The 23,253-nt window shown below is 59.7% G+C and overlaps 1 protein-coding gene across 6 annotated transcripts in view; it reads left to right on the forward strand.

Annotated features, from left to right (window-relative positions):
• PSTPIP1 (proline-serine-threonine phosphatase interacting protein 1) overlaps positions 1 to 22,116 on the forward strand; it is a 42,208-nt gene extending 20,092 nt beyond the window's left edge. Inside the window, exons 1-15 of one of the 6 annotated variants that reach the window (XM_045395849.2) lie at positions 404 to 570; positions 2,772 to 2,872; positions 3,088 to 3,162; positions 10,022 to 10,056; positions 10,231 to 10,337; positions 12,577 to 12,639; positions 13,266 to 13,364; positions 14,246 to 14,291; positions 15,324 to 15,403; positions 16,007 to 16,105; positions 17,082 to 17,178; positions 17,656 to 17,746; positions 20,296 to 20,351; positions 20,592 to 20,725; positions 21,835 to 22,116. In XM_045395849.2, the coding sequence (XP_045251784.1) occupies positions 562 to 570; positions 2,772 to 2,872; positions 3,088 to 3,162; positions 10,022 to 10,056; positions 10,231 to 10,337; positions 12,577 to 12,639; positions 13,266 to 13,364; positions 14,246 to 14,291; positions 15,324 to 15,403; positions 16,007 to 16,105; positions 17,082 to 17,178; positions 17,656 to 17,746; positions 20,296 to 20,351; positions 20,592 to 20,725; positions 21,835 to 21,966 (1,224 nt within the window). In that variant the 5' untranslated portion in view covers positions 404 to 561 and the 3' untranslated portion in view covers positions 21,967 to 22,116. Of the gene's footprint in view, positions 1 to 403; positions 571 to 2,771; positions 2,873 to 3,087; positions 3,163 to 6,485; positions 7,089 to 10,021; positions 10,057 to 10,230; positions 10,338 to 12,524; positions 12,640 to 13,265; positions 13,365 to 14,245; positions 14,292 to 15,323; positions 15,404 to 16,006; positions 16,106 to 17,081; positions 17,179 to 17,655; positions 17,747 to 20,295; positions 20,352 to 20,591; positions 20,726 to 21,834 lie in introns of those variants that run through there. The other 5 variants (XM_005560165.4, XM_005560166.4, XM_073996477.1 and 2 more) reach the window with 5 other exon arrangements.
• The last annotated feature ends 1,137 nt before the right edge of the window (positions 22,117 to 23,253 follow it).

Genomic DNA, 23,253 nt, shown 5'->3' on the forward strand with positions numbered 1-23,253 from the left:
ATACCCTGGGTGCAGTGTGTGCCAGGTGGACTTGATAAATAGAGATTTCACAAAGGGCAGGGCCACAGGCAGCATTCAGATGATGGAGGTCGGACAGGAGGAGGGGAGAGGGAGGTAAGAGTGGGGGACAACTAGGGTAGGGCCCCTGGGGGTGATGCTGATGCTGGGCCTTGGGTGGCAGACCCACACGACTGATTAAGTTGTAGGATGGTGGGTTCATTCATTTCCTAAACACATCCTGAGCCTGACTCTCCCAGCTCAGAGCACTGAGTCAGACCCATGCCCTTGAGGAGGTGGCAGGGGTGGGGGTGAAGGAGGAGGACGTGGGCTGGGGGAAGGGGTGCAGGGCTGGGAGCCATCGTGAGCAGCCCCTGGAGAGTCAGGCACTTCCTCGGAACCGCCCAGTCCTTGTGACAGTAGCTCACTCAGCCACAGCCCCTGCCAGCAGCCCAAAGCTCTGAGCGGGGGACTGGGCGGGATCCTGGAGCCTGCAGCCTCTGGGGGCTTGAGCACCGCGGTCGCAGCCTGCAGGGCCTCTCGCTGCTTTCTGACTCCTCCTGAATGGCCAACGTAGGTTCAACTTGCTTCTCTTTCCACTCTGGGGGCCTCCATAAGGACAAAAGAAGGGTTCCCTTGGCGTGAGGGCTGGGTGTGGGCTGGGCTCCAGGCGGCCACTCCAGAGGTATCAGGAATAAATGACAGGTCCCCTGAGAGTCCAGATTCTCGTCCTGACTCTGCAGCCTCAAGCAAGCCATTTCCCTCTCTGGCCTCCGTTTCCTGAGGAGTAAGGGGAGCCGCACAAGGTGGCTCCCGGTTCTGGGGTGGGGGGATCTGTGGCATTCTGACCTGAATGCTGGTATCCCTCCAGGCAGGGGCAGGAGGCTGAAGCCCCAGATTTGTTTTTCTTCCCAGCCGCCGGGGGCTCTGACCTGAGGGTCTGAAGCGAGGGCAGAAGCTCAGGGATGGGAAGGGGAGGGCTACGGGCTGCAAGCAGCTGCCCACCGTAAACCACAGAAATGGAAGCCTGGCCCAGGCTAGCCCAGTGACACCAACCTGGACATGGCCCAGGCTAGCCCAGTGACACCAACCTGGACATGGGGGTGGAGGCCTGCCTCTGAGGCTGGGGGCACAGCTTCTGGCCTTACAGGCTAGACACCCTGCTTGTTGCTCTGTGGGAGAGCTGAGCCTGGGCCAGGCCCTCCTCGGGAATTTCTAGGGATGTTTATGGAGGGGGTAGGAGCTTGGGGTCCTAAGTGTCCTATAGGCCAGGAGAGTCCACCCTTCTGAGCTTGCTGATGGTGGACTGCAGTTGGTGGGAAGCGGGGGTGCTGTTGGGGCAATTTATGCCATTGCTACCCCTCCCTGCTACTTCTGATTCTCCTTAGACCTTGGAGAATACCTTCTCCTTCCAGCACCTGACTCAAATGCCTCTTCCTGCAGAGAGCTCTCCTTGATTTTGACTCCATCCCTGCTCCCCTCACACCCCTAAGGTGGCGTTTGAGGGGAGACATGGGTCAGGGGAAGGAGCACCAGGCTTTACCTGAGTCATGTTAAGTGTGTGCGACCCTGGAGTGTGTGTGACCTTGGAGACTGTAATGTGTGTGGTCAGGGGAGCTGCGACTTCTTGCTCCAGTCTCTGAGGCTTTAGGGGTCCTCAGGGATAGAAAGGAAGACAGACTAGGTGCAGAATGTCAGGCCTGCCTTGGTTCAGTTGGTGACAAAAATCCTGTCTCCCCTGCACCTCAAGCTGCCCTGGAGTAAGCCCACACGCAGCGCCCGGGAGAGCTTAGGGGGTTGTGGCGGGGAGCCTGGCCCTGGGACCCATTCCCCAGGCCTGGGAGTGTCCTGGGAGACCTCTGTTCCTTCATAGTCCTTAAAGACTGCCTCCCTCCCCCAACTCCTCACACCAGCTTCCCACACCAGCAGCTCAGACACACACCTGGAACCCACTGCACAGGGAGAAAGGAGAATTGGGTTGGCCAGAACGACAGCCAGGGCAAGCTGGGCAAGTGCCAGGCAGCAGAGGGTAGCTGTCCCTGGAGAGTTCTCTGAGGCTCCCCACCCCACCCCAGTCCAGAGGTGGATGTAGGGTGTGTTTGCGTGTGCTCTGGCCTTGACTGAAGTAATCCTCCATGACCATCTCCCTGGATCTGCATGAGGGGTGTTTCCTGAGCCCACAGAGAGCCCAGAGTGGCATCTGGCACACGGCTGGTGCCCAAGAAACTGCAATTGCTGTGATGGTCATGGAGACTGCACAGTGCTGAGGCAAAGGGCAGGGACTCCAGTCAGACACCCTGGGGTTCAAGGCCAGGCCAGCCACTTTGTAGCTGGGCCACTCTGGATGCGATCATGTGTCATCCACCTGCACCTCGGTTTCCCCACTTAGCTGAGATAGGGATATTGGAAGGGTGGCACCGTGAGTGAGTGAATTTCAGGGCTGACTGTCATCAGGGGGACTTAAGGGTGGCCCTTCCCATCTGCTATCTCATGCTGATGTGTGTCTTGTCCTGTGAGCTCTGATGCCGGGCCCGGCACCTCCAGCCCTGTCAGCTGGGTGGGGTTCACTTATGTACCTATCACCTCCGCAGATGCGAGGGGACCTCCTGGGTGCCTGTGTAAAGCCCGGTCTGGAGTCCCAAGAGCTTGCCCTGAGCAGGGGAGAGAGAGGCAGGAGAGAGGCTGTTCCTGGAGATGGTGGGAGGGTCCCCACAGGGCTGTGCTTGGTGTTGCCTGGCCGTGGCCCTCATGTGTCCTTCTGTCCTGTGTCACAGTGCAGGGACTTCACAGCCCACACGGGCTACGAGGTGCTGCTGCAGCGGCTTCTGGATGGCAGGAAGATGTGCAAAGACATGGAGGAGCTACTGAGGCAGAGGTGAGCTGCTGGGCAGGCCACAGGGAGCACAGGGCAGGAGACAGGTGCCTTCCACTCAGCTCCTGGGGTAGTGGCCGAGGCCCCCATCCCAGCCAAGCCATGTCAGAACATGTCCCGCTTTAAAAAAACTCTCCTGTGTTCCCTTAAACCTGGGCCTCCCCCAAAGGGGGCAAGTCACTGATGATCTTTCAAATGCCCTTTTTTTTTTTTTGCAGGGCCCAGGCGGAGGAGCGGTACGGGAAGGAACTGGTGCAGATAGCACGGAAGGCAGGAGGCCAGACGGAGATCAAGTAAGAGCTCCCAGGCCCTTGGGCTCACTCCTCTCCTCTGCTGGCAGTTTCTGGGCCTTTAAATGAGGTTTAGGGCTCCCTGGCATGGGGGAGGCTGGGCAGAACCAGGGTAGGTCTGGATTGCTCATGAGGCGTCGGGACTCCTCCTTGGTGCCTGGTTATCGGGCATTCAGGGTGAGGCCAGGTTCTGTGCGGGAGGAAGCCCGAGAGTCTGAGTGCTGGAAAGGGTCTGGGCGGGGGAGACAGGAGGCCATCCATCCTCAGTCATTTGCAGTACAGCCTGCACCAGCCTGGGTGGCCTCCACTGAAGTCCTGAGGGGCAAGTGACAGGCCTCTCCACTGGTGGCCCAAGCCCCCTGCAGCACTGGCTCAGCATGGGCTTCAAAGATGGAGATGTAGCCAGAGACAGGGGTCCAGGAGGGGACACACCTGGGTTCCGGTGCCAGCTCCTCATCCCCCAGCTGTCTGACCATGGGCTGGCTGCTGACACACTCTGTGGCTCCATTTCCTCATCAGTGATGGGATAGTAACGCAGCCCTCCTCAAAGGAAGAAGTGGGCTCAGGGGCTTAGCTGAGGCCTGGTTAGAGGGCAGGCCATCAGGGGAGTGGCTCTGATGAAGCAGGGGTCTCCAGCCCCGCAGGGCTCTGCACGAAGACCGCTGGGGTGGGAGGAGGGGTGAGGAGATCAGGCTGAGTTCAGGACAGAACCACCCTAACAGTGGAGTGGAGGGGCTGCTCTGGGGAAGGCCCCGACTGTCCCCCTGGGTGAGGACAGAGCCAGGTCCAGGGGAAGACAGACCACCGGCCTCCAAGTTCTTGAAAGGTCTCTGCAGAGTCCTCCTGCCGAGGGGCCCTGAGACCTGACCTTGCAGCTGTTGTGGAACCCCTTCCCCTCCTGCCTGCTCCCCCGAAACAGGAACTGAATGTGCCATACTCTGAAGGTCCCCCAAAGACACCAGGCACCCTGGCGGCTCCTGCTTCCAACCAGGAGCCAGAGATCACAGGAAGGCTTAGATGTGGCATGAGCCATGTGTGAGGCCAGAAAGTGTGCACACAGCCCTGGGAGGACGGAGGGCTCCAGGGAGTCCTTAGAGCTCTGGTCCCAGCTCGGCCGATGTGAGCTGTGGGACTGAGGGCAAGTCGCCTAGCTTCTCCGAGTTTGTTTCTCATCTCCCACTCCAGTGAGCCGCTGTACAGATCAACACGAACATGGCCTGAGGGCCTCGCAAGGGAAGGGCTGAGGGCCGGGTGCAGACTGGGCACAGAGGAGGGCTCAGAACATGGTGAGGAGCGAATGGATGTATGCCTTCTGCGGGAAGCAGTGCCCAGAGCTCTCAGTCAGGTGGGGAGCAGCTGTGGGGGCCTGGCAGCACAACCAAGGGAGCCCCTCCTGGCCTCCTGGCCTCCCGGCCTCCCGGCCTCCAGGCCAACTGGAAGATAACTTTTCCAGAAAGAGAGAGTACCTCATGGGGAGAACTCAGAGACTCAGGAGAGGTGGAGAGGGTGGCCCCGGCAAAGCACGATGGGAGCCAGGCTGGAGTGAGTCTGTGTGATGCAGGCTCAGGGGATTGTGAGTCACAGGGGATTTACAGCAGGGAAGGAGAAGCTATTCACAAAGAAAATACAATGGGGGCGGGGGGCAGGGTGGGTCACGGGAAGGGGGAGGTACACAACATCTTGCTCCATTTGTAGAACTAGGAAGGGGCCAGGTGGAGGCGGCCCTGATTGCGCCGTGGTTATTCAAGGCCAGGTGGGACAGGGTCTGCCCTGACTTACCCTTGTGTGGCCCTGGATGATGCTCCCTGTCTGAGGCCAGGGTCTGTACCTGTGGAAGGGGATGGTCACTTGGAGAGGTGTTCTGGGCAGTCACAAGGACAAGCAGAGAGTGCCAAGCCACAGGGGTTCACTGCACACAGTGGGGCTGTCCATAGCGTTGCTGTTGACCCATGTGGCATGAAGTAGTGTTGGTGAGGCCATGCAGCTGTTCCTTACAGTGTAGGCCAAGCATCCATCTTCCATCCATTTAGACACCATTTAATTGAGGACCTACTATGTGTCATGCCCTGGATGGGTCAGGAGGATTCACTAATTTAAAATAAAATAAAATAAAATAAAATAAAATAAAATAAAATAAAATAAGAGGGCTTTGCCATTCCTTAGCCAGAGTCCAGCACACTGAGGGTGACTTCCTTCTCCTTCCTAGTCCTTTGCATTAGGGTCCATTTATGCATCTCCTCCAGGCCCATCTCCTCCAGGAAGCCCTCCCAGATATCCTGCCTTGCCTCACTGTCAGTCTTGGCTTAGACCCGGTTACCCCTACCCATGCCAACCTGAAGGGCTTTTGGTGGGGAAGTGTGAACAGGTGAACAGTGGCTGTGGACCTGTTTCCTCATCTTGGACTCCTTGGGGCTAGGGAGTGTTGGCCCTCAGGAAAGTTGGCCTGGCTCTTCAGCATGGGGGCTGGTGGCCCACCCTCCAGGGCCCATCTCTGAGTAGGGGAAGCTCCTGGCCTCCCTGAGGCCCACAGCTGTCCCCCAGGTCTGTGGGATGCTCATTCCCGGCCCCTTGGAGAACAGGCAGGGGGTTGGGGGATAGGAAGACTAGGAACAGGGTGCAGAACGAGGACAAAAGTCAGGTGGTTAAGTGACCCTATAAATAGCCTAGTGACCCCTGAGGGCGGAACTGGCCAGCTTCCCCAGCCCCACTGCCTGAGGGTGTTGCATTTCTGCACAGTCCCCTGACTTCAAACCAGCCAGGAGCCACCCTCAGGCCTGGAGGCTCAGGCCACTGAAATTAACAGGAGGTTACATCTTAAGTGATTTTTGACATGTACCTCCTTCACATGTTAGCTCAGCAAACATCCATGGGGCAGTGGTAATAGAGGATGGACAAGTAAGACCCAGTCCCCAAACTCCAGCAATCCCCACCAGTGTGAAGGTGCATTTTAAAGACAGCATTAGGGCCAGGCGCTATGCCTCACGCCTATAATCCCAGCAATTTGGGAGGCCGACCTGAGGTCAGGAGTTCGAGACCAGCCTGGCCAACACGGTGAAACCCCATCTCTATCAAAAATGTAAAAATTAGTTGGGCATGTTGACGCGAGCCTGCAGCCCCAGCTACTTGGGAGGCTGAAGCAGGAGAATCACTTGAATCCAGAAGATGGAGGTTGCAGTGAGCCCAGGTCGCACCACTGCACTCCAACCTGGGCTGCAGAGTGAGACTCCGTCTTAAAAGAAAAAGACAGTGTTAGTATTTGCAGGGGGCTTACCAATATTGCTGACGTCATATGTCCAGTCCTGCAGAGACTTTGCCTGACTCTCCAGCCTCTGGGCCTTTGCTCCTGCTGTTGCCCTGTTGCTCCCCTGTCCGGTCCCACCCATCCCTCAAGGCCTGCCTGAAATGCCACCTCCCTCAGAAAGCTGTCACCTCCACTCCCCTATTGCTCCTCCTGCATCAGGTAAGGTGCTGGGGGTGCTGCATGCCCCCGGAAGTTGCACAGGACAGGGGTTTGGGAAACAAAGGAAAATCAAGGCAAGGCCAGCTTCCTGTAAGCCTTCTGTGGTCACCAGTGAGCAGGCACAGCCCCCAAGGGGTGCAGGTCTGAATCCTCACGTCCCTGCCTCACCCCCACTTGCCACAAACCAAAAATGCTGTGGTTTTCCTGTCAGAGAGATTTTTAATTTTTTTTTCATGGTCTCTCTTCCTCTGAACTCAGAGAGAATGACGACATTGCTGAGGATATTGGCGGGAGACAGCCAGGCCCTGTTCCTGTCAGATGTCCCCTGATGCTGGCTCACTGTGGACACAGCCTCAGCACAGGGAGGCGAGAGGGCTACTCCTCTCAGCTGGTGGGCAGGCAGCAGGGACACAGTGGGGACAGAGCAGGAAACACACTGGAAATCTGGACTGTATATGAGCACAGAATTTCAGACTGAGTTTCCTGAGAGCTGAGTCAAAAAGGGCAATGGAATGAGTTACACATGAAGGCGCTGGTGACAGATGGCAGGAGATAGAGGCCTGTGCAGGACCCTGTCCTTGACATGCGATGGAGATGCAGTAGAGGCACTCAGGGAGATCTTGACAGTTTCCCTGCACAGATGGCGGGGAGGAAGTGGGAATTTCATGGGGCAGAGAATGACTTTATGCGGCCCCCAGACCCTCCACAAGATCAGAGCTCAAGGCTGTTCACTTTGGGAGTTCTGGGGCAAAGCTGGGCCCCTCCTCTCATCCACAGAGCTGAGGCTGCCTCCTTGAAATTTTTTCTGGGGCCAAGAAAGGGAGGAGTGTTCTGGGCCTTGTTGTGTGAGCTGAATTAGGGTGGCCTGATGGTTCCAGCAATGGGGACAGGATACCTGGGGCAGGAAGGCCTGCAGCCCAGGTGACAGCAAGAGGGGGCCTGGAGGGACCAGAGCCTGCCTGCCCAGGTGCCCCAGACAGAGGCAGCACCAGCATCTATGCAGCCCCCAAGGCCTAGCCAGGTCATAGGGGCAAATGGGAGTTCAAGGTGAGCACAGACCGTCACTGTCAAGACTGTCCCAGGGGTGGGACAGAGGCCGAATGTCCACCTGGCAGTGCTGTGCATTCAGGCAGGCTCCCAGCTTTCAGGTGGGGGCTGGGAAAAGGCCCAGCAGCTGCCAGAACCTGCGATTCCTTACAGCACCCTGCAGACTGAGACCATGGACCAGGGTGGCCCACAGGTGGGTTTGGGGTTGAGAAAGTCTAGATTATGAGCCTGGGGACAATGAGGAGGAGAGCCGGAGAGCCAGGCATTGCCCCTGTCCTCAAGGGCTCATGGTTCAGCAGGGTGACAGACATCCACTGGGTCAGTCCAAAGTGACATCAGTGCTCAGAAAGGACAGGAGAGGATGCCAGGCAAAGATGCTGTAATGGAGATGGGCACATGCAAAGGCCCTGAGGCAAGACGGAGCCTGGCACCTGGAAGGAATGGGGGGAGGGGCAGAGAGCAGGGCTGACAGGTGGGAGGTGGAGGTGGTAGGGCAGGGGCTGCAGCGGTGGTGGCAGCTCGCGGGGGACAGGCATGAGATTTAGGAGATAAAATAGAAGGTGGAGGCAAGGAAGGGAGAGGACAGAGCCCGGGGTGACTCCTGGACTTCTGGTGTGTATAACTGGTGGTCAGCAGTGTCTTTGCTGAGAGGGGAGCCCTGGGAGAGGAGAGGTTTGCAGGACAGGTGCTGAGTCCGGTTTTGGACATGCTGAATTTGAGGTATCTGTCAGATGTGAGGCCCAAAAGCTGAGGGCTGGGCAGTGGATGTGCAGGCCCTGGGCTCTGGGAGGGGCTGGGCATGCTGTGGTCATGAAGGAGGTGCGGCTGGAGGGTGGTGTGTGTGAGGGCTGGGTTGAGGGTGGGGGGACCACGCTGTGACTGGAGGCCTCTAACTGAAAGAAGGGGACTGAGCTGAGAGGCGAACTGACAGGAAGCTGAGGGATTGGAGGTGTCACTGCTGGTGAGGAGTCAGAGAAGAGTCCTAAGTCCCACAAGGGAAGGTGGGATCACCACACAGCCACCCCTCTCCATCCTCTCCGTGGGTTCTGCCTCTTACTGTAGGGTGGCCACGGGTGCAGCTTCTTCACTCCTGTGACCCTTGGCTTCTCATCTGTGAAGTGGGATAAATAAAGGCACCTGTGCCAGCAGAGTTGCGAGGAGGTCTCGTCACTCAGGCCAGCAGTTCTGACGTCTGGATGGGCATCAGCAGTGCTTGGGGCCGGGCCCCAATCGGAAGCCTCAGACTCAGGAGGTCGGGGAGGAGCCTGAGAATCTGTATTTCTAACAGGCTCCGCGGATGCTGATGCTGCTGGTCTGTGGACCTCACTTTGGGATCCACGAGTTTAGGGCGAGGGACCTGGCCCCCACAGATCTCCCCTAGACCTGGATCCCCACGCTCCTGCCAGGCTGCTGTTCCTCCTTGGCCTCTGCTTCCCCAGGTGTCTACTGAGAGGAGAAGTCCCCTGAGAAGCCTGCCTGGTGTGCTGCCAGCGCCACACAGGGCTGTCCGGTGGGCGTCATGAGGTCATGTAGCCGCCAGGGGGCAGCCGAGCTGCTCCACAGAGAGGCTGAAGGGAGAGTCAGATAAAATACTGGATGCCCAGGTGAATGTGAATTTCAGATAAACAACAAATACTTTAAAAATAAAAATGCGTTTTAAATACTACAAGGAGCATACTATCTTCAGAAAGTGCTCGTTCATCCGAGATTCACATTGCACTCGCTGTCCTGTCTTTATGTGTTCATTCTGGCAGCCCCCACCCATCATTCCCTGCCTCCTATATGTGGTGCTGGGCCCTCCTCTCCCTCCCTCCCTGGCAGACAGTGCCCACCTCTCACCTCCTGCGCCCTACCCTGCTGGCCTCTCCCACGGCCATCCAACCTCCTCCAAACATTCCCTGGGCCACCTACTGAGAGCCCATCTGAACACTGTCCCCTCCCCTGCAGCCTCACCCTGGGGGCATTTGGTACTTGCAGAGGAGGAGAGAGGGCTGTGAGTGTGGGAGAGGAGTTCAGGGGAGGGAGGCAGGGTCCTGAAGACAATCCCCTCTTCTCTAAGAATGCAGCCAGGGGCACAGATGGTTGGGGGGTGGGGCATCAGTACCTCCTTCTGCCACATTGCAGGGGGTTGATCGCTTTAATTTGCGGAGAGCTTTGCCTTCCAGAAATCAGTTTGGGGCCCCAGTGGATGGTCACCATCTGGCTAAAGGGTCCCTTGGTTCTAGAGTGACCCAGGGTCTTCCCACCAAAATAAAAGTACTCCCCACCCCCCTCCCCGCCCCAGCCGGGGACGGCCTGGACTTCAGGTTCCCGCTGTGCTCTCCTCCTCCTGACCTGGACCCGTCTGTTTTGCAGCTCCCTGAGGGCCTCCTTTGACTCCTTGAAGCAGCGTAAGTCCCCCACCCTGGGGCAATGGGATCTTTTGGGGCTGGTGGAGGGTTTGGGGGGACAGAAGATGAGGTGTTGGGGCTGGGGCTGGGCTGGCCCAGACAGGGGCGAGTTGTGGGTGGCTGAGGCCCATCAGATCTGACACTGGGGACCAGTATCCATGCTCTGCCCCCAAGAAATGGAGAATGTGGGCAGCTCACACATCCAACTGGCCCTGACCCTGCGTGAGGAGCTGCGGAGTCTCGAGGAGTTCCGTGAGAGGCAGAAGGAGCAGAGGAAGAAGGTGAGGCAGGTGTAGGAGGCAGGGGAGCTGCTCCCCCATTGCCAGCCTCTCAGTTGCTGTGGGGGTGGGGGGCTGACCCTCCTGGTAGAGTCAGTGGAGGGTGGCAGGGGGTGGTGGTGGGACAGTACCCCAGGCTTTGGGGCTTGAGGGTAATCTGAAGTGGGTGGGGAGGGCAGAGGCCTGGCCACTGACACCAAGGCCAACTCTTAGTCCCAGAGCCCTGTAGAGGGTCCTTCCCGCCAAGCTGCCTCACACCTAGGAGGATCCTACTACGGAAGACTCTAGAGGGTCTGTAGCGACTTGGTGGTGTCCAGAGGAGGCAGTCTAAGTTGTGGGGGTCACTGGAAACTGGTCTTGAGTCCAAGGATCGGGGCTGATTGTCCTGGAAAAAGGCAGACTTGCAGCCAGTCACCCCACAGGACTGCCAAGGCTGAGGGGTCAGACACAGACGGGTGGGAGAGTTGTGTGGCATTGCTTAGCATCCAAAGGTACTTCTCACCCATATGTAGGGCATGGCCATCCCGAGACAGAGTGACTGCATGAAAGTGAGGTCCCCATCATGGGAGCTGTGTAAGCACAGGCTGGCAGCTGCTTGTCAGGGAGGCTGCAGGGCTGGGGTTGGGGATGGGTTCCCTGGAGGGCAGGCAGGACGAAGGCTGGCTTGGAGGCTGGGCTTGGGCCTGTGAGGATGGGGGCTCAGCCTCTCAGGGCCGTAGTGATGAGGGTGGTGCCCTGCATAGGCTGGGAGGGCAGCACACAGACCCGCTTCTTGCTTGGGGAGGAAGGATCATTGTATACTGGCCGAAGAACTGAAAATGAAGACACAACTGAGCCTTCAAGGGGAGGAAGCTGTATCTGAGGCTGGGGCCAGGCTGGGCCTGGGTGTCCTGGCCATACCAATTCCCATCTCTGTGCCTCAGTTTCCCCCTCACAGGATGGGACACATATGTCTACCTCCCAAGTGCTGAGAACTCAGCCCAAGCCATGCTCCCCTCAGTCTCCAGACAGGGCTTCAGCTCTGGTTAGCGGTTCTGCTGGCAGAAATGTCGCGTGGCTGCCTGTGCCACCTGCCCGTCTGCCAGCTGGGTTTTCAGGATTCTAAATGTGGGGTTCTGAGCAGACAGTGGGTCCCCAGAAGCCAGCCCAGGCTTGAGGTGCTACAACAGACACCCTCTCTGAGTTGGGACCTGCCCACAGAGCCTGCAGAGAGCCTGCCAGGACGGAGGGACTCCAGCCCTGCTATTTTGAGCCATCCTGTGGCCAGAGGAGCTGCGCTGGCTGCAAAGGCTGTTTTGGACAGAGCACTCCTTCCCCAAGTGGCCAGGGCCCCGCAGGCAGAGTGCTGTCTTGTGGAGTGTGCCATGTGTGTCTGAGCCTCTGTGTGTGTGTGTGTGCCACAGAGCAAGGACACATGCTCACAGGAGTGTACACGTATGCCCACGCTCCCCTGCATATGCCTGTGAGCATGTGTCCTTGTCCAGCCCTGCTTGGGTGTTTTAGGGTGTGTGTGTGTGTGTGTGTGTGTGAGTGCCTGTGCCTCGCTGGTCTCCCAGCTGGCACAGAACCCCTCCCCTGAGACCCCAGGCACAAACTGGCTCAGTTCTCCTCCTACCTCATAACCCAGTCGCTTTCCTGCCTGTTTTGCCTTCTGTATCAGAACAGGAAGCCTGGGAGGTGAGGGGAGGCTTGGCCCCAGACCTTGGCACAGGGGCCCAGTAGCCACTGTGCCCGCCTGTGGCCTGAGGTTGTGTGTGGGTGACTGTGGGAGTGTGTACTTATGAGTGGCATCTGTGGGTGTGCACAGGGATGCCTGTGATTATGCGTGTGCGCAGCTAGGGATGGGGCCGATGTGCCTCCGAGTTAACGTGGAGCTCTGCATGTATGTGTGTGTCATAGTGTGCATACATGTGTGAGCAACTATGATGCCTGCAGAGGCTCTGGGATGCAGGATGAACGACTGTGTGTGCACATGTGTGGGGCTGGGAACTCCCCAGCTGGAGATGAAGCTCTGGCCAAGGTCTGCAGCCAGGACCTCAGGGCACACCGATGCCCTGGGCTTGTCTTCCATTGTGAGGGTCACTGTGAAGCAGCAGACTCTGGGGGAGGGAGGGCAGCCTGTCACCCCCTCTCCAGAGCCAGGAGAGGTGCTGCGCCTCATCCCAGGGACACCCCGTCCTCTTGGCCTAGGGGAGCCTCCCGAGGCCGCTGCCCTCGGCTCAGAACCTCGTGTCCCCTGCAGTATGAGGCCGTCATGGACCGGGTCCAGAAGAGCAAGCTGTCGCTCTACAAGAAGACCATGGAGGTGAGCGTCAGGGCCCGGGGCCGCGGCCTTCCCTCCAGGAGCTGAGAAGGGCTCAGGGTGCGATCCTGGGCTGTGGACCCAGGCAGGGCATTTGGAACAGGCTGGCCTCGGCCTTGGTCCTGCAGGGCGCACCAACCTACGGGGTGCTTGGGCCTGCGCTGGGCGCCATGGTCCCGTGGGGATGGGCCCGGGCCCTTTCCTTGGGTGCTCGTGAATGAAGGGTAGATGAAGTCGGCTGGGGACTCTAAGGGTGGAGTGAGGAGGGACCCCTGAGCTGGATGCTGCGAGACGCTGGGCAGGAAGGGAGAGGGGCTCCTAAGAGGGCGCGGCGTGGCGAGGGGCGTGGCGAGGGGCGTGCCCTCGCTGAGGAGCACAGCCCAGGAGGCGGGGCCCGGGACAGGCCGTGCTGTCCTCAGTGGAGAGGGCCTGGGAGCAGGACTGCCAGTACCCCCACACCTTCTCAATCTCCTTCCGGACCCCCAGATCCCTGTCCCTGGTGAGGATGCCCCCACTCCACCCACAACCCTCGCCAGGCAAAAAGGGAGGCTGGGCTCAGGGAGCCTCACTCCCGGGGCACACAGAGCAGGGCTGTGCAGCCCCCAAGTCACGCCCCTCCACACTCCCAGTCCAAGAAGACTTACGAGCAGAAGTGCCGGGATGCAGACGACGCCGAGCAGGCCTTCGAGCGCATTAGCGCCAACGGCCACCAGAAGCAGGTGGAGAAGGTGCGCTGGGCTGCTGGGCTGTGTGGGTTGCCCAGGGCTGGGGGCAGTGGAGGAGGCACCGAAGGGGTGCCGTAGACACCCCCAGGCAAGGTCTGCATGTGGGACACGCTAGCTGCTCAGCCCTCTCTGACCCCCAGTCTCCTCATCTGTAAAATGGGTTTCCTATAGAGAACCTCAGGGCATGGACAGGCAGGTCAGCTGGATCCCCTTTGCCACCATCAGGTGGCACTCAGGGACCCATTCCTCGGAGCAGGCCCACTGAGGCCCACGGGGCCATGAGAGCAGACGCCAACCCTCACACAACCTCGGAGAAGGGCTCAATAGGCCCATGTCACAGAGAGGAAACTGAGGCTCACAGTAAGTGACTTGTCTAAGGTCTCAGAGCCAGGAAGCTGCAGAGAAGGGACCCCCAACTCAGGTGGTCTAGAGCCCATGCTCCTGAGGCTGTGGCCCCTAGGCCAGAGTGGGGTTATCAGAGCTCCCAGAGCCCAGGAAACACATCACCCATTGCACAGACAGGAAGCCTGAGGCCCAGAGAGGGAAATGGCCCAAGGATGAGCTGGGGGCAGTCAGTCAGGGGCCAGGGCCCAAGTCCCAGCCAGGGCGCTCAGCGGTAGTTGCATCTCTCCTGTGGGTTGTGGTCCCACTCTTCACAGGCATCCTTCTGGGCTCGGTTCCTATCTTCATTCCCTTTCCATGGAGCTAGCCTGTGGTCCGCTGTGAGGGGAGGTTGCTGGTGGATGATGTTATCTGCCCACAGTTGGCTCCTGAACTCCCCCGCAGGGTGGCTGGGGAAGGTGTGACACTCACTTCAGGGCTGCCGGGGTGGGCCCGGGCTCCTGGGGCAGGGTCTCAACGCTGCTTCCCCTCTGTTTCCTCAGAGTCAGAACAAAGCCAAGCAGTGCAAGGACTCAGCCGCTGAGGCAGGTATGTGGGCCCTGGCTGCCCCATCCGACCAGGGCAGAGGCCTGGGTGGTACTCCCCACACACACCTCTACACCCTGGGACACACACACTCCCACCTGGCTGCACAGTCATGGGCGCGGCGCTCTCATTCCAGAAACATGCAGTCAAAGTACACGCTGTGCTCCCCCATTCGCCGGCCATTCTTGGCACTTCATGTGTTCAGTCCTCACAGCTGCCCTCCGAGGTGGCTGCTGTTATTATTCCCTTTCTCAACAGATGAGGAAACAGAGGCACTAAAAGGTCCAGTACTTGCCCCAGGTTACAGCCAATAAGTGGTGGGGACTGCATTTGAACCCAGGCCATCGGGCTTCAGAGCCCAGGACTTGCATGGCACAGCCCCAGAAGACAGGGCCGCTATCTATTACATGCATGTGCGCATACACATTCAAGCTCGGGCACACGCACGTGTGCACATAGCCTTCTCTGGGCCTCTGTCCTTCACTTGATGCCCAAATCCTACCAACACCCTTGTCTCTGCTGGTGCCCCACCCACCCACCGGACACAGCGCCCACCCTCCTCCCTTCCCCTGGGAAGGCCTCTCCCTTGTGCTCTGTCTCTATCAGGACCCAGCTACTCTCTTGGCTGGGGGACAGGTGACCTCCAGAGATCTGGGCACAGAAGTTGTGACCCAAGCCTGTGGGACTCCACCCCTCCTCCAGCACCCTCTGAGCTGCCCTCTCTGAACCTCAGTTTCCCCTCTGGAAAGTGAAGTGGGGCGCCCAGAGATGCCCAGACGCCAATATTCTGGACTTGCATATATGAGGCTCCACTGCAGCCCTCAGGCAGCTCAGAGCACAGTTGGGGAGCAGAAGCAGTACCAGCATGGGTGGCCCTGACAGGCATTCAGATGAGGCTCCACCAGCTGCTAGGGCAGGTCCCACAGGGGAGGTGGGGCTCCCAGGGGGGAGGAGGCCTCCAGGATGGGACCCAGCAGGAGCCAGGGCTGGAGGAACTCGTGTCAGGGCCCTCCCTGAGGCTGCCTGCGCTTGCAGAGCGGGTATACAGGCAGAGCATCACGCAGCTGGAGAAGGTCCGAGCTGAGTGGGAGCAGGAACACCGGACCACCTGTGAGGTGAGTGGCCCACGGGGAGCCTCGCTTTCCCCAGCCGGGAAGTGGAAGACACCCATCCCTGCTCCAGCTGCTTCAAGGGGCCCAAGCGAGGCAGTGGGGGAAGGTACACGTTACTCAGTTACTCACTCATTTATTCAGCCTCCTGCTCACAGGCCTGTGCTGGGGCCTGGCCCTGGTGCTTGTCACCTGACCTTGAGTCCCGGGCCCCTTCATTGCAGGCAGGCATTCTTTCACCGTTTTTGTTGAAGCCAAAACTGAGACTTGGACAAAACCCACAGCCTCTCTGGGCGCTGCCGATGGACAGGGCCTGGGGGATAGGGCTCAGGACTCCTGTCCGAGGCTCCTCTCACTACCCCTCTGCCTCAGTGTGGTGCGGCCTGAAGGGAGGCTGGGGCAGGGACCCCCTGGGCAGTTCCACCTCCCTCCCTGAAGCCTCAGGGCTGGCCCAGAGTCGGGATGGGGACTCCAGGGCACTCTTCTTTGGATCGGGCTTCCAGCAGACAGGACTGGCCTGGTCAGCTCTGGCTGAGCTGTGAACAGGGCTCAGCCTGGCCAGGCCCTGCAGCACTTCCTCACAGTTCATCTCCCTCCCACTGCCCCTAGGCCTTTCAGCTGCAAGAGTTTGACCGGCTGACCATTCTCCGCAATGCCCTGTGGGTGCACAGCAACCAGCTCTCCATGCAGTGTGTCAAGGATGATGAGGTGGGGACTGAGGGCCTTGGTGGGGTAAGGGAGGGCAGCCTCTAGGCAGCAAAGTGCCCAGGTCCGTCTGAGCCAGTCAACAAGCACCTGGTCCTTTGTGGTCCAAGCTTAGCCCCAGGGGTCTCAGGCCTCAGCAGCTCAGCCTTTGCCCCCAGAACCCCAGGACAGGAGATCAGTACCACAGGGCCAAGGCTTCTCTGCCTGGAAGATGGTGACTCTGTGGTTCCCCTGCCATCTGACTTCCTCCTCATGCCTCAGAGCCACACAGCACCTGCTCCCTCTGCCAGGGATGGGAGGGGAGGTGGACATAGCTCTCAGAGGCTGGCGGAAGCTGGAGGACCCTGGCTTCCTCTGCTTCCCACATCTCCAGGGTGTCCTGGTTCCCCTTACTGAGCCCAACCTGCTGGGTGGGTCCTCCTCAGCAGAGAGGGCCCCCCGCCAGGGGCCCTGAGCTCTGTTGATATAGCCCAGCACATGGCTCTCCCGGGCAGCCCTGGCCCCCTTGCCTGCTGTGTTTCCTGCCTGACCCTCCTGTCCAGGGCTGTGGGGATCGATTTTCTTGTTGTTTTTGCCCAAGTGACTTGAGCCCCCTGCTGCCTCCTCGCCTCCTCGAGGTGGAACGGTGAGCTCTGGATCCACTCTCACTAGCCCCAAGACCTGGCTGTGCTGCATGCTCGCTCTGTGACCTTGAGCAAGTTACTCTCCTCTGAGTTTCCTCATCTATCCAATGGGAAAAGTGGGGTCTACCTCAGAGGACAGGTGTGAGTTAAGTCCCTTGCACAGGGCCTTGCGCATAGAAGGTGTTCAGGAAACAGGGAGCTGTCAGCCAGGGCTGCGACCCCTCAGGATCAAAGACCCTGAGCTGCGCACAATGTCCTGTGAGGAGGCCAGTGGGTGGGGGCCGCTGGCCAGAGTTCAGGCCCACAGAGGGGCAGAGTGGGCATCGGGCTGCAGCCTCTGCTCTTTCCTGCCCCAGCTCTACGAGGAAGTGCGGCTGACGCTGGAAGGCTGCAGCATAGACGCTGACATCGACGGCTTCATCCAGGCCAAGAGCACGGGCACCGAGCCCCCGGGTGAGGACCAGCCTGTGGACAGCACAGCCTCTGGGTGCACTGAGCCCCTGGGAAGGCCTGGCCCTGAGCCTCAAGTGCCAGGACAGGGCTGGGGTAGCTCATAGCTCCCTTTCAGGCAGAGGAGCCCTAGCCAGACCCAAGGGGTTGTGGGGGGTTGGGTCCCAGGCCTGCAGCCTCCTCTCAGGCAAAGCTAAGGGCACGATAGCACTCAGAGGAAGAGGTGGGGATGGGGATTGAGGTGAGGAGCTCCCATGGCCCCCACTCCCCGCCTGTTTGGTTCTGCTGGATCACGGGTCCAGAATATTAGGTCTTGGTGGTACCTACAGTGGGGTCTCTCATGGGAGCAAGACAGGCACCTCCCCAGGCACCAGGGTGGGCCAGGGCCAGATTGGGAACGTAGGGCCCCAGCTGAGTCTCTGGCAGGGCCAGAATGGGGTGTTGGGGGCTGCCCTGGGCCTCACAGCTTGCTGTCTGCAGCTCCGGTGCCCTACCAGAACTACTATGATCGGGAGGTCACCCCACTGGCCAGCAGCCCCAGCGTACAGCCATCCTGCGGCATGATAAAGAGGTGAGGCCCCAACAGACGGTGTGACAGCCTGAGGCTGGGCCAGGAAGTGGGTCAAGCCCCTCCTCTGCACCTGGCCCTTCCTCGTTCACTGAGCACCTACTATGTATCTGTATCTGGTGCCCAGTTAGGTGCTGGGTACCCTGTGGAGACAAGATACATTCAGTTCAGCCTATGGAGCCCTCAGCCCAAGGGACCCAGACACTAAGTGAATAATCACATCCCAATTATTCAGCAGGGGATGTGCTCTGAGCTCTGGGGAGGCCCCTATGCTGGCTTCCTTGTCCCTGGGGCCTCGCGTGAGCCTGGTGCCCTGTCGGGCTGCCGTGGCAACGCTGTCTGGCTGGAGCAGGACTGGGGCATCTGGAGAATTCTCCAGGCTTCTCCAGGGTCCCTTCCCTGGCCTGGCTGCAGTCAAGTGCCAAGGTCCTGGTGCCAGGCCTCAATGTGTGACCTGGGCAAGTCATTCGCACTCTCTAAGGCCAGGGCCCTGAGTGTTGGGGTCAGATTCAGAACCTAAGGACTCTCCTGGTTCAGGCCTTGAGTGACAATGGTGACAGCCCACTGGGAACACTATAGCCGGCTCAGGGAGCCCTCGTAGCCAGGCCTTTGAGGGAGGCCATGTGCCCTGTGTATGAGCATCCACAAGGGTCTGTGGGTTTCACGTGGCGCCTGTGCCCCCACTGCCATGCTGCCACTCCTCTCTCCAGCCAACCTTCAACCAAGAGGGCCCTGCCTCTGGGAGGTAGTGGACTGTGGGGAGGGGCTGATGCAGTTCCTGGCCCTTCGCAAGGACCGGCTCATTCCAGGGCCTCAGGAGCCCCTGGAGCTTCCTACTCCTGGGAGGCAGAGGCTCGTGGGAACCACCGGTGCTGAGAGTGGTACACACACACACCCCTTTGAGAATCTTGTGAAAGCAGTGGCCCCAGGGCGCAGCACATCCACAGCCTCACATGCTACAAAAGCTTGTGAGACTCAGGCTTCCCTGCACCTGGTGAGGACCTGGATCCCAGCAAAGGTGGTCATTTAAGCAACTGGACAAAAGAGCTCACCTGAGGCAGTATCAGGAAGGGGTGGCCCCAGAGAGGATGAGAGAGAGAGAGAGAGAGAGAGAGAGAGAGAGATGTCCTGCAGGGCGGAGGGAGGCCTGGCTGCTGGAGGGGGCTGGTCAGGCCTCTGGATGGGGCAGCTAGAAGCCAGGCAGGGCTGGGAAGAGGTGGGGGTCAGTGGCTGAGAGTCAGAAGTATAGACAGTCTGGGAAAAAGAGGTGTGGGGCAGGCAGCACAATGGCTCAGCAAGCCTTGCACACCTTTCCCCCTGCTCTGGCCGCTTCCTCCTCCCGTCCCCAGCCCCTGCTGGCTCTCACCCTGTCCTTTGCTGCCTGGGGCGCTGGTGCGTGTCTGCCCACCTCTGTTGGTGTCAGGCCCTCCCATGTGCTGGGTCCACGCATGTCCACCCCGTGCATGTGTGTGCACTCCTAGGGCCTTGGCCCTCGGCCCCTCATGTGGGAAAGGTCCCCCACATGCCACCTTGAATTGCAGGGCTGCCTCCCACAGGCCCCTGAGTCATGGCTCAGCCCCTCACCTGCATTCAAGGTCCCTCAGGGTCTGGTCCAGTCCCTATTTCAGTCCTGTCCCCCCCACACCCAAATTGGTCTGGTCCACTCCACAAACCCCACTTGTGCCGTGCCTCCTCCCCTGCACCTGAGTGCTCCCTCTCCTGGTCACCCGCAGTGCCTCGTTCCCCTTCTCTCCTAGGAAAGCTTCACTCACCTTTGAAGACTCAGCCCCACCCCACCAAGAAGGCTTCTGGCCTTGGAGGCAGTGTCAGCCTCTACTTGTTGAGCCCTCACTACTGCCAACTTCAGGGGGTGCCCCCAGCATCTGCCTCTTCTGTTTTATTTTCCTTTATTCAGTAAACCTTCACAACCCCAGCTCAGTCCAGGCCTAAGCCTGGCACGGGGCAGGGATAAAGTAGCCCAGCGCTATCCCAGAACTCCTGTGCACAGGGTGGCTGAGCTGGCCTGATCACTGCGGGCCCACAGGGAGGAGGGCTGGCTCGGCCCAGGCAGTGGAGGCCTCAGCAGGGCACGTGAGCCAGGCTTTGTGTGGCAGTGCACCCCCACCCCTACTGGCCGGGGAAGCTGCTAGGGCAAGCTAGAGCAGGGGTCTGGAGGGTAAGGACTGGGTGTCTTCCCACGAGGCCTCAGCATGGAGGTCCTAGAACCCCCAAAAGGGCCATGGGAGTCTTCCCATGAAGCTGCAGCTTTGGGGGTTCTAGGATCCCCCCAAAGGGCCCTGCAGGGAGCAGGTGCTGCAGAGGGCGCCAGTGGAGGGCACAGCTGGGGAAGGAGGAGCCACCGGGACCACCTTCTGGGGGCCCTCCTGCCTGAGGGGCACCTCATAAATCACATCCATGCCAGGAGGCTAGGGGCAGCCCCAGCCCTGGCAGAGCGTGTGCAGCTCTGAGACTTCTCCGTGTCTAAACCCTCCTCCCGGTGGCACCCTGAGTGTGGAGCGGGGGCACTCACCCTCTTTCCTCCCCATCCCCAGGTTCTCTGGACTGCTGCACGGAAGTCCCAAGACCACTTCGTTGGCAGCTTCTGCTGGTAAAGGGGGTCAGGAGGGGACTCCCGAACACACTGATCCAGGGGGGAAGGAAAGGTCTCCCACGTGGCACAGATGGGGCCACTGAGGCCCCTCAAGGGGAAAGGTGTGTCCCCCAAAAGCAAGTATGGAGAGCGGAAGGAAGAGGCAGGGCCCAGCATGGAGAAACCCTGTTCTAGCAGAACCTCCAGGGGCCAGTGTCCCCAGAAAGGGGAGGGGTCCATGCCTCACCCTGCTCTCAGCCTCCACAGAGACCCTGACCCCCACCCCTGAGCGGAATGAGGGTGTCTACGCAGCCATCGCAGTGCAGGAGATGCAGGGAAACCCAGCCTCACCAGCCCAGGAGTACCGGGCGCTCTACGACTATACAGCGCAGGTGAGGCCCCCACACCCTAAACCCACCTGTGCCACCTCCCCTGCACCTGAGCGCTCCCTCCCCCATTCAGTGCCTCGCATCCTCATCTCTCCTGGTGGTTTCACTCATCTTCGAGCATCCTCTCCTGCTCAGGAGGGCACATGTGCCCGAGAGTTATGTCCACACTAGCAAGGGCACCTGGGAGTGTGCTCGGGCATGAGCTCTGAGAACAGCACCCAGGGCCTGGGGGGCCTCAGCGTGCATGTACTGACTGGAAGCTGGTGTGCAGCAGGCCTGTGTCTGCCGGGGCCTGTACACAGCACACATGTGGGGCACATGGGCCTGTGCCGTCCACACAGGCTGGGCGCTGCGTGGTACACACGTGCGGGGAGCTGGCAGAGCCTGGGGTTGCCTGCAGGTCATAGCTTGAGGGCCAGGCTCTGCGCCTTTGGGTCAGGGCCCTGTCCTCTGTGGCCATGGGTGTGGAAAACTGTGGCCAGAATCAGTCTTGCAATCGTGCCAGGATTGATTTTCTGATGTGCATAGGGTGAGGATGTACCAAGGCAGCCACAGGGCAGCTATGAGAGAAGGTCCACTCTGCTCCCTGCTTGAGGGAAGGGGTGCATACCCAGGCCTCACATCCACTGGACTAAGGCTAAGCACCCCCCATGGCCAGGCAGGCTGGGTGTGGGCTCCACTGACAAGGCCAGGGCTCGGGGAGGTAGGGAAGCCAGGTCAGGAGAGTGACGGGGTACTTGGATGGCAGTTGCTACCTGGGGCTGGGGACCACAAAGGGGAGGCTGTTAGGTAAGCTTGGGCGTGTGTCCTGGGCTTGGGGTGTGATGCATACCCCTGGCCCCTGACATGCTCCAGTCACTGTGTCTCCAGAGTGGGAGAGGGGAGGTACGGGTGGGGAAGAAACCCAGGTTGGGGGAGGCCTATGATGACAAACTGGGGTGGATGGGAAGCCAGGTCCCTTGGGTTACCCCCATCCTGTGTCTCCAAGGGGCTGCCCCAGCAGGCAGGGACACAGCTCGGCATGCCGCATTTACTGCTGGGTGGGGGAACACCAGGCCACACCCCTCCCCGCAGGCCCTTCTAGCGTCATGTGCTTTCAATCTCTTGGCCAGAACCCGGATGAGCTGGACCTCTCCGCGGGAGACATCCTGGAGGTGATCCTGGAAGGGGAGGATGGCTGGTGGACCGTGGAGAGGAATGGGCAGCGTGGCTTCGTCCCTGGTTCCTACCTGGAGAAGCTTTGAAGAAGGGCCAGGAGCCCCCTCGGACCTGCCCTGCCAGTGGAGCCAGCAGTGCTCCCAGCACTGACCATGCCTTGCTGGGGCCCAGAACCAAGCGTCCCCAGCCCTGAGAGACATCCTGTCTCCCAGAGAATAAAGGAGTGCGTTCTGTTCTCCTTGGTGTGCTGGGGTCTTTCTCTCCTTCTCCTGCTCCAGGGTCTGAGTGCTCAGTTCAGAGGAGGTAAAGGAACAAGGGAAGGAGCCTGGACGGCGGAGCTCCCCAACTCAGCCAAGGCTTCCGCTATAGTTGGAGGAGAAGAGGCTTGGCCCCAGTTACTAGGAGCTCCCAGACCGCCAGGGAGACACATTCACACCTGGACAGAGGATACAGGGTTGCAGGAGGATGTGGCAGGGGCAAGAAGGGGTTCAGCAGGGCTGCAATGGGGAGAGCAGGCGTCTTGGGGACAGAGAGTTGAGCAGGTCCACAGCCGGGCAGCAAAGGCCAGAGCAGAGCAAGTGCGTGGGCAAAGGTGAGGTTGGGGGTACATCCAGGAATATTCTGAGGACTCAGTCTGGAAACAGGAAGCTAGTGATGGATCTGTTGGAGAGGCCATGGTGGAAGCCGAGGAAGGCAGGCTTGTGGCTTATGGGTGCCAAGTGGGGCCTGGGGAAGCCACTGTTGTCCGTGACACTCCTGTCAACATGGCAACCCTGGCAGAGCAGGGCTCCAGAGCCCAGGCAGAGAGGGCCACAGGGGGGCCTTCAGTCCTTTTCTCTTTTTGGTCCCAGGAACATAACTTCCACCACTAGCCAAGCCCTGCTCCAACCATGATAGGCTTCATCCATGCCAAAGACATTTGGGAGTGGGTGTGGGGGAGAGGGCCCCTGGCCCTCAGTCTTGGGGGTGGCCAAGTCGGCCCACCCCACACCCGCCTGGGATCCCCACCCCGCCTCGGAGGCAGGCAGGTGCAGGACTGTAAGGGGTGGGAGGGGGGACACAGTGGTCCTCCTCTGCTGGGACCATGCTGACGAGCTGCTGCAGGGCACTGCTGTTACCCGCGGACTGTCTTTATCTGGATTGCGAACTGCTCGGCCTCTCCTCATCCATACCCTTTGAGGACTGCTCTCTACGGACACAGCTCTGTGCCAGGCCTAGGGAGGGCCGGATTTGCCCTCAAATCAGAGGAGCAAAGCCTCAGTCTGCTCCATGCAAGGAACTCTTGACCCAGTAAGGGGACCACACGGCCCAGAAAGTTTAAGAACTTTACAGGAAATGTCCCAGTGCACAGAGATGTCACCAAGGTTTCTGGG

The sequence above is a fragment of the Macaca fascicularis genome, chromosome 7 (genome assembly GCF_037993035.2).
Source record: "Macaca fascicularis isolate 582-1 chromosome 7, T2T-MFA8v1.1".
Lineage (NCBI taxonomy): Eukaryota > Metazoa > Chordata > Mammalia > Primates > Cercopithecidae > Macaca > Macaca fascicularis.